Source organism: Heterodontus francisci, chromosome 10 (genome assembly GCF_036365525.1).
Source record: "Heterodontus francisci isolate sHetFra1 chromosome 10, sHetFra1.hap1, whole genome shotgun sequence".
Classification (NCBI taxonomy): domain Eukaryota; kingdom Metazoa; phylum Chordata; class Chondrichthyes; order Heterodontiformes; family Heterodontidae; genus Heterodontus; species Heterodontus francisci.
In genome coordinates, this window is record NC_090380.1 from 48440767 (window position 1) to 48455027 (window position 14261).

Genomic DNA, 14261 nt, shown 5'->3' on the forward strand with positions numbered 1-14261 from the left:
GAATATGTGCCTTCAGTTTTATTTTCAAGTTATTGGGCCTTTGCCATCAATTGACCATCTCACTAATGTCACTGTTATCATGAGTTGAATTTCAGCCACGTTGTCACAATGGGGTGGAATTCATCTTGGGCTGTGATGCAGAATAGGGTTTAGGGACTGCACCAAAGGTGGATTTCACCACCATTATCTTTACAATTTATGGTATCACTTAATGGATGAGTGCTTACAGAGAGAAGCATTATAATTCTGTTGTTTTCATAATTTCTCCCTGCGATTCTGTAAGGGATAATTCATGCTGGGGTATGGTTCCATAGGCCCATCAGTTCTCTGGTATTTCACCCAAGTGGCAATTACTCATAAATCTAGACCATGAGTGTCAGCATACTCTTGATCTTGAATAGGTTTCACAGCCAAACACCATCCTGTTCTCACCTGCCACCAACTCATGGGAATTTTCCATTGAAGTTTAAAAGGTAAGGTCATGCTTGGCCAACCTCATTGAATTCTTTGAAGAAGCAGTGGAAAGTGCAGAGACAAGTCATATAGTGACTAGTGAGAGGGACCTGGTCGTTTGTGAGGACAACGTGGAACAGGCTGATATGCTCGAACAGGTTGAGGTTAAGAGGGAGGATGTGCTGGAAATTTTTGAATGATATGAGGACAGATAAGTCCCCGGGGCCAGACGGGATATACCCAAGGATATTACGGGAAGTGAGGGAAGAGATTGCTGCGCCTTTGGCGATGATCTTTGCGTCTTCACTGTCCACTGGAGTAGTACCGGATGATTGGAGGGTGGCAAATGTTGTTCCCTTGTTCAAGAAAGGGAATAGGGATAACCCTGGGAATTATAGACCAGTCAGTCTTACGTCGGTAGTGAGCAAATTATTGGAGAGGATTCTGAGAGACAGGATTTATGATTATTTGGAAAAGCATGGTTTGATTAGAGACAGTCAGCATGGCTTTGTGAGGGGCAGGTCATGCCTCACAAGCCTTATTGAATTCTTTGAAGATGTGACAAAACACATTGATGAAGGAAGAGCAGTGGATGTGGTGTATATGGATTTTAGCAAGGCGTTTGATAAGGTTCCCCATGGTAGGCTCATTCAGAAAGTGAGGAGGCATGGGATTCAGGGAAAGTTGGCTGTCTGGATACAAAATTGGCTGGCCCATAGAAGTCAGAGGGTGGTAGTAGATGGAAAGTATTCAGCATGGAGCTCGGTGACCAGTGGTGTTCCACAAGGATCTGTTCTGGGACCTCTGCTCTTTGTGATTTTTATAAATGACTTGGATGAGGAAGTGGAAGGCTGGGTTAGCAAGTTTGCCGATGACACGAAGGTTGCTGGAGTTGTGGATAGTGTGGAAGGCTGTTGTAGGTTGCAACGGGACATTGACAGGATGCAGAGCTGGGCTGAGAAGTGGCAGATGGAGTTCAACCTGGAAAAGTGTGAAGTGATTCATTTTGGAAGGTCGAATTTGAATGCGGAATACAGGCTTAAAGACAAGATTCTTGGTAGTGTGGAGGAACAGAGGGATCTTGGGGTCCATGTCCATAGATCGCTCAAAGTTGCCACCCAAGTTGATAGGGTTGTTAAGAAGGCGTATGGTGTGTTGGCTTTCATTAACAGGGGGATTGAGTTTAAGAGCCGTGAGGTTATGCTGCAGCTCTATAAGGCCCTGGTTCGACCACACTTGGAATATTGTGTTCAGTTCTGGTCGCCTCATTATAGGAAGGATGTGGAAGCTTTAGAGAGGGTGCAGAGGAGATTTACCAGGATGCTGCCTGGACTGGAGGGCATGTCCTACGAAGAAAGATTGAGGGAGCCAGGGCTTTTCTCATTGGAGCGAAGAAGGATGAGAGTTGACTTGATAGAGGTGTACAAGATGATGAGAGGCATAGATAGAGTGGATAGTCAAAGACTTTTTCCCAGGGTGGAAAGGGCTATCACCAGGGGGCATAATTTTAAGGTGATTGGAGGAAGGTTTCTGGGAGATGTCAGAGGTAGGTTCTTTACACAGAGAGTGGTGGGTGCGTTGAATGCGCTGCCAGCGGTGGTAGTAGAAGCAGATACATTAGGGACATTTAAGCGACTCTTGGATAGGTACATGGATGATAGTAGAATGAAGGGTAGGTAGTTAGTTTGATCTTAGAGTAGGTTAAAGGTTCGGCACAACATCGTGGGCCGAAGGGCCTGTACTGTGCTGTACTGTTCTATGTTCTATAGTGTACATAATTTATTTTGATTTCCAAAAAGCCTTTGATAAGATACCACATAGTAGACTCAGGCCTAAGATTAGAGAACGTGGAGCTACGGGACAAGTAGCAGAATGGATGGCAAGCTGGCTGCAAAATAGAAAACAGAGTAGGGGTTAAAGGTAGTTACTTTAGTGGCATGAGTGGGAAGTGGTGTTTCACAAGGATCAATGCTGGGATGATTGTTATTCATCATTTACAGAAACAATTTGGATTTGACAATTTCAAAATTTGTGGATAACACCAACTTGAAGAGTGTAGTTAATACAGAGGAGGATTGTGACAACATAGATGAAACATGAATAAACTTGCAGGATGGATCTGTAATTGGCAGATGAACTTACATGTAGATAAGTGTGAGGTAGGATATTTAGGTTGAAAGAATAAGGAGGGCATATACTCCTTGGAAAGTAAGTGTCCAAATAAGGTAGAGGAGCTGAAGAATCTGGGGGTACAGATATGCAAATCACTAAAAGTAGTGACACAGGTTAATAAGGCCATTAAAAAAGGAAACAAAGCACAGAGATTCATTTCTAGAGGGATAAAATTGAAAACCAAAGAAGTTATGTTAAATTTGCATGGAACCTTGGTTAGACAAATTTGGAGTACTGTGAACAGTTCTGGCCTCCAAGTTGTAAAAGGGACATAAAGGCCTTGGAGAAGATGCAAAATGATTTACTTGAATGATACCAGAATTGAGAAATTATACCTATCAGGCTGGGGCTCCTTTTTTTCTCTGGAAAAGAAAAGACTGAAAAGTGACCTGATGGAGGTCTTTAAGATTAAGAAAGGATGTGATAGGATGGACATAGAGAAGATGTTTCCATTTGTGGATGAGACCAGAGCTAGCGGCTATAAATAAAAGTTAGTCACTAATAAATCCAATAGGGGATTCAGGAAAAACTTCTTTACCCAGAAAGTGGTTACATTGTGATAGCTGTATCTAAGAGGAAGCTAGATAAACACATGAGGAAGAAAAGAATAGAATATGTTAATGGGGTTAGATAAAGATGGGTGGCCGGGGGAGGGGTGGTGGTGGTGGTGGTGGGTGGAGACTTGTGTGGAGCATAAACCTAGAACGGACCTGTTGGATCAAATGGCCTGTTTCTGTGTTGTAAATACTTCATAATTGTAGGAATCATTGGACAGTGATCAGAACAGGGAAACAAAATCAGAAACTGCTGAAAATACAGAGAAAGCCCATCTGAATTTGAAAATTTAAAAGAAGACAGTTTTGTACATCAATTGCAGCCCCTTCATAAAACTGTTTTTCTTTTTTCAAATGCCTGTTATATATTTCAACTATTTCTGTTCTTACAGTAAATGGCAGAACCCTTAGGAGTATTGACAGGCAGAGAGATCTGGGCGTACAGGTCCACAGGTCACTGAAAGTGGCAACGCAGGTGGATAAGGTAGTCAAGAAGGCATACGGCATGCTTGCCTTAATCGGTCGGGGCATAGAGTATAAAAATTGGCAAGTCATGCTGCAGCTGTACAGAACTTTAGTTAGGCCACACTTAGAATATTGCGTGCAATTCTGGTCGCCACACTACCAGAAGGACGTGGAGGCTTTGGAGAGGGTACAGAGGAGGTTTACCAGGATGTTGCCTGGTCTGGAGGGCATTAGCTATGAGGAAAGGTTGGATAAACTCGGATTGTTTTCACTGGAACGACGGAGGTGGAGGGGCGACATGATAGAGGTTTGCAAAGTTATGAGCGGCATGGACAGAGTGGATAGTCAGAAGCTTTTTCCCATGGTGGAAGAGTCAGTTACTAGGGGACATAGGTTTAAGGTGAGAGGGGCAAAGTTTAGAGGGGATGTGCGAGGCAAGTTCTTTACACAGAGGGTGGTGAGTGCCTGGAACTTGCTGCCAGGGGAGGTGGTGGAAGCAGGTATGATAGCGACGTTTAAGAGGCATCTTGACAAATACATGAATAGGATGGGAATAGAGGGATTATGTCCCCGGAAGTGCAGAAGGTTTTAGTTTCGGCAGGCATCAAGATCGGCGCAGGATTGTAGGGCCTGTTCCTGTGCTGTAATATTCTTTGTTCACATTTCCAGCATTTGTATTTGCTTTCCATCCTGGAAGGGGCCCCAACCTGATTTATTTCTACTCACTAATGAGTGACGAAATCCAACTGTTATTACAGTTGAGATCAGATAACTGAGCACAGACCAGGAACAAGCTGGGAATGCTGGTCTATATAGCTTACTATCACACCGGGGTCATTTTTTGTGCGATAGTGTAAAACAGGTGATGGCGAATCAGCAACCTGTTTTAAAGGCTTCCCCAATTTTTGATTTCCTAACTTCAATGGAAATAAAAATTGGGAGAGATGTAAAATGGGCTGCCAATTACCCATTTTACGTTATCACACAAAGTCAAAATTATCCCCACCATGAAGTTCATTTAGTCACTGAGACGTTTTCAGTAAAACTCAAAAGGGGTAGAAATTTGTCACGGGCAATGGTGCAAAACTGGTGGTATATGATGAGCCGTTTGTTAGACGCAATGCCTGATATTCAGTTCTCTGCAGTCAATGGAATGAAATATCAGGCACTGCATATAACCGGCAGTTGATCCTATACCGCCTGTTTTGCACCATCAAGCAAGACAAATTTCAAAGTGTAGATTCAACATTTTAGATTGGAATTTGGAAAACTTTCGTTTAAGTTCAAGGGTGCAATCTGAAAACTGTTCTTCCAGTCATTTTCTGTATACTGCATCTGAGATCTGCAGTGAAACATAGAAAATGATTCACATATTGTTAATACTTGAATTAATTAAGCTTCAAAATGTTGCAGATAAGTAATTTTAGTATATTTTTGGAATGAAAAAAGCAATAAGCATGACCACCTTTCGGTCCTCTGTACTCCAATTGTAAACTCTTTACTCATGGTAAATGTTTTATTTTAGCATTTAAAAGGTACATTTTGTCATTTGGGACTGGTGCTGGTATGTTTAATTTTCTTTAGGGGGCTGGTTGGTGCAAGCATTGTGCTCGGGGAAATCAATATAACCTCTCCATTTATTCCATGTTCTCAGCAACCAAAAGGATCATTTTGATGAGTTAACTGCCCTTGTTAGTTCTGACCTATACCCAGTGTAATAAACAAAGAAGGAAAAACAAGCTTTTAACTACTTACATTCTGATAATGAAACCTTTTAGTTGCTGCAAAGCTGTTGCTGCTTTGAAGCTTTATCTGTTTATAAATTAAGAATATGCAAACATAGTTAGAAATCTGTGCCAGCACTGGTTTAACTTCCCAAATAGTCAGATGTGCAGGACTTATTGCTCTGAATTTCTTCTCCCTTCCACGCCTAAGGCAAACAACAAGCCAGAGATTGAAGCAGCTTTGTTCCTGGATTGGATGAGGCTGGAGCCACAGTCTGTGGTCTGGATGCCAGTGCTTCACAGAGTGGCAGCTGCAGAGACTGCCAAACATCAGGCCAAGTGCAATATCTGCAAGGAATGCCCTATCATCGGATTCAGGTACACATGAAGTCTAATATTGCTCTATAACTGAAATCATTTCAAAAATGTTAGACCTTTAGAGTATTTTGGAACAACCTAAGATAAAGATTGAGGTATTTTATTCATAGCTCCATTGTGGAGATTTTGTATTTTTAACTGACAGAAAGGGAATTGTTTTATCCATATAAGATTAAGGAGGAGCTTTATTTATTGTATATTTCAAAACAATCATAGAAAAAATCATTGACAAAACTATAGCCCCGAATTTTCTGTCTGGTTATATGGGCATAGCAGCAGATAGACAGAGGAAGCTCCACTGCCTCCCTGCACCCACAGCACTTTCTGCTAGACATTGGGCATATAAAATATCTGCCAAAATACAGACGGATGTGTTACAATGAGAGGCAAATAACAGAAATAGGTCTGCTTGACATCCAGTATTGTGGGTTCTGTATCAGGGAAACCAGAATATTTGAAAATGGCTAAAACTTGCAATTTTTACTCCGGACACTAGGAAATGAGCTGGTGTTGGGACATAAATAAGAGTCTACTGAAAATCCTGCCATCATTGCAGAGTTACAGGAATTTTGAAGCTTGTGTATTGTAACTCTCATTAAAACATTCTAACCATTACGTACTTATCGACACGACCACTGTTCACATTCCAGCAGCCAAAGTGATGCTTTACAAACAGTGTTATACTGTCATTGAAACTGAACCTTTAAACAATTATGTGATCCTCAGTAAACCTAATTTCATCAAGCAAGCTTGAGCTATATCTATAGTACTTGGGCTGCGGGAGAACCAGACTTACTATTGGACAAATATTCATTCAGTCTCCAAGAAGGTGTTTACATTCAGCCAAAACCTTGTACAGAAAGCACAAAAATTCCTACAAGCCATGGAGTGATAAACATGGATTACAGTAGCCGAGTCTTTGACTTGGACTTGCACTTTGGCATGACATTCCAGTGGTAAAGTACCCAAAAAAACTCTCAGAAAACGATCTGCAGGGCTGTACCAAACAACTTATCTGGTGACCATAGCAACCTTACATGGAAGGAGTCCCTGTACACATAAAAGTGTTCACTTACAGCAAATGGGAGAGATTTTACAAGACACTGAAAATTCAAACATTATTGATATTGTCATGCTGTTTACTGAATTTTTAGAAGGAATACCATAAATTATATTAGACAAGTTATCAAACTGGCTTCCCTCCCCTCTGCTAGAGAACTAAACAATATAATTGGAAAACTTATCATCTATATGATGAAATAACAGGAAGAATCTGATCAGATCAGTTTACTACTGTCTAGACTGATGCCTCAGAAACAAGGTATTTTCTAACTGACCTGGTGTTACCCATAGCGTGGCAACTGATATATTATGAAGGGATCAGAAAGAGTTGATTGGTGCAAAGATCAAGGGGTGGAAATTGGATAGTGTCAGCATCCCAGCGCAGACTGGTGCCCAGCACCGGAATAAGTAGTCCCGGGGGGTTCACGGCGATGCTGGCATTAGGAGGAACAGCCAAGACTGTAACTGGGTTGACCTGAGGACTCATGGCAAGATGCTGTGAGCACTCTTGTACCTCCTGGCTCTCAAAGATCCTTAGAAATGGTAATTTAACTACTTACCTTGGCCCCCCTCGCTGACTCCTGCCATGTTGTAGCTGTCAGGGTTAGGACCATGTGGCTGTTCAGCTTTCAGCAGTTAAGATGTCTTTGCAGCACCAATGATATCATCGAGCCACAACCTCTGACTGTAAAGTGGACCCTGCTTGTCTGTTTTGAGGTAAGTTAAGATGTTGAAACTTGGGAATGTGGTAAGAAAGAGCCCTGTGCTATCTTATCACTGAACCTGCATCATTCCTGCTCTTTGGGGGATTAAATTTGATCCCTTTAAATTTGTCACCCTATCTATCCTAATGCAAATGCAGCATTTCCTCTAATGTCCTTTTGTCCCACCTCATACAGTAACATTCAGGATGTCCTAAGGTTGTATCCTTGGCCTTTTCCTTGTCTACTTGCTGCTTCTTGATGTGTTTCTATGTATCAGGTCATCTTTCAAATATAGGCTGATGACGGCAACTTGCAGTTATGCATTGCCTTTAATGTAGCAAAACATTATAAGCTGACAGCCAGTTTTACCTCTGTTATGACCTCAGTGAGACATAAATGTTAACACCAGATATGAACTCCCCAGACCAATTTAAATAATATAAGATTTCATGTTTTGCGGCTTTTACTATAACAACTAAACTAAAAAAAATTAACCTTAACGAAGCAATACTTTGTAAGTAGTCAATACTCTAAAACTTACATGGAAAGGTATTTCCCATTAACTTATTAAAATACTTGAAATACACATTTATGTGTTACACAGTTTGCTCATTGAAGAGATATCTTTGCGGTTAAAAGTCACAAACTTCTCCCAGTTGCAATGAGTTGGATCTCCCAGTCCTTCTCAAAGTCAGTGTCCTTGTCACTCACTTCATCCGAGCACTTTCGACCTGGACTTCCTTGAATAAGGCAATCTCTGATGACCCGTTGATCTTTTTTCCTCTGTAAACCTCCACTTTTGCATTAGGTTCAAGTTTTAGCAGGCTTTCGCGATATCAGTGTACGGAGAACAAGTGTTTTCTCTCTTTTTAGGCTGCCATTGCTAATCTTCTGATTTTCCTTACAGCCTCCAGACTTCTGAAAGTCTGTTGAATTTATCCAGAATCAAAAGTCAATAGCCATTTGTCTTTTCCAATATGCAAAGTCCACGGGCTGAATTTTAAAGGCTCTCCGACGCCGGGAACGATGGCAGGGGTGGGGGAATGAAGATAGTGGAGGAGGCCCGACTGCGATGCCGGCAAGCCCCGTTCCGATCTCAGCTGCGGCGGTGAGGCCTCATGATGGCTGCCCTGCCGTTCGGTGACGGGACCACGCTTTCCATATTTAAATTTATATACCTGATTTAATGAAGGTCCCATCACCTCCTTATTCGCCGCACTGATCTTCATTCGGGCGGCTGGCAATGCCACACCTTCGAATCCTTGTTCGGGGAAACGAGGTGCGACTCCTGTGGGGAGGGGGGATGAGGAGCTTTTCTCAGTGTGGGGTGGGGGGGGGTGGGAACGGGGTCAAACTCCTCAGATTGGTTGGGGGGATAGTGGGGAGGGGGGGGAAATGGTATTTTAATGACGGTACGTGTTCCAGGGGGGAAAGGCTGAAATGAAGTTTAATGCCATTTGGGGGTGGGGTGGGGGGGCTGGAGATGGGAGAGGGCATGGGAAGACTTTTCAATTCATTAAAAAAATTTACATTAACTGGCTCTTTAAAAATTTAATATGTCAGTTGGGGCTCTGTCCCTTTAAAAATGGTGCCGATGCCTGCGAATTGGCGCTGAACGTCATTGCTGGGGACAGCTCGCTCTCCCCCTCCACGTCATCAGGAGGGGCAGCCGCCCCGGATATGTTAATGAGCCGCCGTGTTTGGAATCGCAGCAGCTCCACGATGTGGGCCCCGTGCTTGCAGGCCACAAATTTTCACGTCAACCGCCTACTTCAGTGACGGGCTTTTAAAATACAGCCACACAAGTCTGGACACAGCAGAGCATCCTGGGCCTTCCTTTGTTTCCAGATGTTAACTCTAGTTTGCACCTTCGCCCCTGGCTCCCTGTTTATGATCTGCGAGTCTGGGAGAGTGAAACCCATTATTCTTTAGCTGTTACAACCTGGCATTCTGCTTTCAAGAGGGTCTTTAATCTGGGTTCTTCATTCACATGGTAACCAAGATCCCGGGTTTGTTTCCAGGCCGACTTGGGTGTGAGGGCACTGCGTTAAAGATTGCAGTTTTAAAAAATATCATCATACCACAAAGTCCAATGTTCATAACAACCTCTGTGCCATCATATGACTCCTCGCCCATCACGGTGCTGTACAACAGCTTAGCTGTTATCAAGTCTTGGATGAGTTACGATTTTTTTCAACCCAACAGCAACAAGACCAAAGCTGTCACGCTCGACTTCTGTTTAAAATTTCACAGCTTGACACCTGGCCTTCTCTCTGGCAGCTCCCTCAGACTGAGCCCAGAGTTACACATATTTGGTATTTCAAAGTCCACATCCTTGCTACCATCAAGACCACGTATTTCTGCCCTGTCAAAATCATCTGCCTCTGTCCCTCCCTCACCCAACAGCTGCTGAAATGTTTACTTTTTCCATCTCCAAACTTAAACACTCCCAAGTTCTGCCGTTTACAGATTGCAACCAGTCCAAAAAACCATCTCGGCATTAAGCCCTGCTCATCTGTCATCCCCATACTTAACAACTTTAGCAGGCTTCCGATTTATCAAATCTTAATCATTGTCTTCAGCAAATCCCTCCATTGTCTCATCCCTCCCTACTATTGCAACTTCATTACTATTCCTTCCTGATGATTGGGTCAAAATCGTTGAATTCCTAACTGACTCCATTGTGAGAGCACTATCACCACAAGAGACCAAGCAGTTTAAAAATGTCCATCAGCACTTGGGGAAAACTAGGGATGGGCAATAAATGATGCCTTGATGGCGTTGATCACATTGTGATAACGTATAATTAAAAAAGAGATGGACTGTGGACATGAAAAAAAACAAAAGCCAGAGAAAGGACAGGGAAGACCAGGAGCCTGAGAGTGAACTGTGGGAATCTGGGAGCTGCAGAGAGGTGAACTTTGTGTTGTACTGAGGGTTTCCGCAGAAATTTGAATCTGCTGCTGTTTGCGGCGTTTTTGGTTGGAAAGTAGAAGGATTTACTTACACATGGATCACCTTATTAATGAGTTTGTACAGTATTACAGTTAACTATACCTTGAGAAAGCTGATCATTGATAAATGATGTATTCACTGGAACTGGACAATGCTGTGATCTGCAATCTGATGTGTGTTAACTGATCTCATCCAGAATGAGTTAAGGGATGTCACAGCTATGTGTCACAGCTCTGGATCCAGGCAAGGTAAAATCTGAGAGAGGAGACTTGCAGCCTGTCATTCTGGGCCGATTGTATTTAGATTCAAGAGATGCAAGGACTCTAGTCTAACCCACTTTTGTACAATTTATAAATGTAGGTACCGAAGTTTAAAGCACTTTAATTATGATGTCTGCCAAAGCTGCTTCTTTTCTGGTCGAACAGCAAAAGGACATAAAATGCATTACCCAATGGTGGAATACTGCACACCGGTAAGTTTTGAGCTGTAAATACAGAAAGCAAAATAAGAAAAAGGAGACATAAGTGTTTTACTCACTTCTTTCTGCATATCCTATTAACTAAACAGCCTGGTCTAAGCTTTCTGTTGCCAGCTTAATTGGTTGTTTATGAGAAATATGTGGCAATGTTTTAGTCTGATGTTCAGTCGTGCACCTTATGAATAGACAATTGCAAAAATGTATAAAGAACTAAAAAGTGGAAATGCTGTACAGGATTTAGGTTAACGTTTGAATGTTGTTCCTTCAGTGCTCAACTTACTTCCACAAGGTTTGCCAACAATGCATACTGCCAGTGTAAATGCATTTCTTTTAGACAGGTTTCATCAGAAGCTACTTAAATACTAATGCAATATATGTGGCTATCTTGATGTTGCACTAAAAGAAGGGAACATGAGAACAAAGGCAGTTTACAGAACACTATTCTCACTTCTCTGACCAGGAGTCCTCCCCACAACCAGCAGACCCATTCACCCGCCTCTAGCATTCTCCCTCCACCTGGACCCCTCCCTCTGGCCTCTTACCCACTCTTGATCTTTTCATTGAGAACTGTCGGTGAGACATCAGCCATCTCAATTTCTCTGCTCCCCTCACTCACTCTAATCTGTCTCCCTCTAAACTTGCTCTTTTCCGTACTCTCCGGTCTAATCCTGACATTGTGATCAAACCTGAAGATAAGGGTGGTGCTGTTGTTGTCTGGTGTACCAACCTCTACCTTGCAGAGGCTGAGTGCCAACTCTCAGACACTTCTTCCTATCTCCCCCTGGACCATGACCCCACCACCGAACATCAAGTTACTGTCCACAGGACTGTCACTGACCTCATCTCCTCCGGAGACCTTCCCTCTACAGCTTTCAACCTCATAGTCCCGCAACCCCGGACAGCCTGCTTCTACTTCCTTCCCAAAATCCACAAACAGGACTGCTCTGGCAGACCCATTGTTTCAGCCTGTTCCTGCCCCACTGAACTTTTTTCTTCCGATCTTGACTCTATCTTTTCTCCGCTGGTCCAGTCTCTTCCCACCTACATCCGTGACTCTTCCAACACCCTACGTTATTTTGGCAATTTCCAGTTTCCTGGCTTTAACTGCCTCCTCTTCACTATGGATGAACAATCTCTCTACACTTCCAGCCCCCACCAGAACGGTTTGAGGACTCTCCGCTTCTTGCTTGAACAGAGGCCCAACCAGCCCCCATCCACCACCACCCTCCTCCGCCTAGCTGAACTTGTTCTCACATTGAACAACTTCTCCTTCAACTCCACTCACTTGCTTCAAGTAAAAGGTGTTGCTATGGGTACCCACATGGGTCCTAGTTATGCCTATCTTTTTGTGGGGTATGTCAAACATTCCTTGTTTCAGTCCTACTCAGGCCCCCTCCCCCAGCTTTTTCCGGTACATTGATGACTGTATTGGTTCTGTTTCCTGCTCCCGCCCCAAACTGGAAAACTTTATTGACTTTGCTTCCAATTTCCACCCTTCTCTCACCTTTACATGGTCCATCTCTGACACTTCCCTTCCTCGACTTCTCTGTCTCCTTCTCTGGGGATAGGCTGTCCACTAATCATTATAAGCCCACCGACTCCCACAGCTACCTCGACTACACTTACTCACACCCTGCCTCCTGTAAGGACTCCATTTTGTTCTCCCAGTTTCTCCGTCTCCGACGCATCTGCTCTGATGATGCAACCTTCCACAACAGCGCTTCTGATATTTCTTCCTTTTTCCTCAACTGAGGATTCCACCCCCCACCCCCCCAAACTATGGTTGACAGGGCCTTCAACCGTGTCCGGCCTATTTCCCGCACTTGTGCCCTCATGTCTTCCCCTCCCTCCCAGAACCGCGCCAGGGTTCCCCTTGTCCTCACTTTCCACCCCACCAGTCTCCACATTCAGAACATCATCCTCCACCATTTCTGCCACCTCCAGCGTGATGCCACTACCAAACGCATCTTTCCCTCCCCCTCCCCCCCCCCCCCCCCCACCATAAGCATTCTGAAGGGATCGTTCCCACTCCTTCATTACCCCCAACACCTCTTCTCCTGCCCACGGCAGCTTCTTATGCAATCGCAGGAGGTGTAATACCTGCCCTTTTACCTCCTCACTATCCAAGGCCCCAAACACTCCTTTCTAGTGAAGCAGCGATTTACTTGTACTTCTTTCAATGTAGTATACTGTATTTGCTGCTCACATTGCAGTCTCCTCTACATTGGGGAGACCAAACGCAGATTGGGTGACCACTTTGCTGAACACCTATGCTCAGTCTGAAAGCATGACCCCGAGCTTCCGGTTGCTTGCCATTTCAACACTCCCCCCTGCTCTAATGCCAACATTTCTGTCTTTGGCCTGCTGCAGTGTTCCAGTGAACATGAACGCAAGCTCAAAGAGCAGCACCTGATCTTTCGATTAGGCACTCTACAGCTTTGCGGACTGAACATTGAGTTCAATAACTTCAGAGCATGACTGGCCTTTTTTAAATATTTTATTTTTTAACCATGTGCCTGCTTTTCATGTAGTCAGAGCTGCTCATTATTCCACAATTAACAGACTAATGCTTTGTCTTTCACCACAAGCATTAACACACGCTTTGCCTTTGTCCCAGAACAGCGTTGTTATTTAATCTCTTCTGCCCTCTCAAACACCTTCCCTTTGTTCTCTCCCCCACCCACCTTCTCTTCACTTGCTTAAAACCTAATTCTTTTCTAACCTTTGCCAGTTCTGATGAAAGATCACAGACCTGAAACGTTAACTTTGCTTCTCTCTCCGCATATGCTGCCAGACCTGCTCAGTATTTCCAGCACTTTTTGTTTTTGTTTTGGATTTCCAGCATCTGCAGTATTTTTCTTTTATTATACTATTCTGAAGGTCTTGCTGAGTCAAAATTCGGTTTCTTCCTTAATTGTAAAATTGTTTTGTACCAGTGGTGATTTCTCCCATTGTCTATTTTGACAGCTCCACTGACCAGCAGTGTTGGGTGAATATTTTGTAGTTCAGTCCAGGAATGTCTGCCTAAATATCATTAGTGCTGCTCCTTGATTCGGGGACAGGAATGAATTCGTCATACCCCACTGTAGGAAATAGCCTCATTCGCCTGCTACAGAATGGGGTAGGAAGAGTCACATGCCTAAAATAGATTGGGAAAAACATTGGATTGTAGAAGAGATTCCTGTCCCAATGTTTAGAGTGCAGGAAGGGACTTTGCATTCCTGCTCCTCCAGGGGATCCAGCTGAAATGGGAAAAACTGATTACCGAAAAAATAAATGACAAGTTAAGCACAGTGAAGACTGGTATGAGAAGTTG

The 14261-nt window shown here is 43.5% G+C and overlaps 1 protein-coding gene across 8 annotated transcripts in view; it reads left to right on the forward strand.

Moving 5' to 3' along the window:
• dmd (dystrophin) overlaps nucleotides 1-14261 on the forward strand; it is a 1950296-nt gene that overhangs the window by 1849315 nt on the left and 86720 nt on the right. For all 8 annotated transcript variants that reach the window (XM_068040560.1, XM_068040554.1, XM_068040555.1 and 5 more), the window contains 2 exons: nucleotides 5580-5746; nucleotides 10828-10939. In XM_068040560.1, the coding sequence (XP_067896661.1) occupies nucleotides 5580-5746; nucleotides 10828-10939 (279 nt within the window). The remainder of the gene's footprint in view (nucleotides 1-5579; nucleotides 5747-10827; nucleotides 10940-14261) is intronic.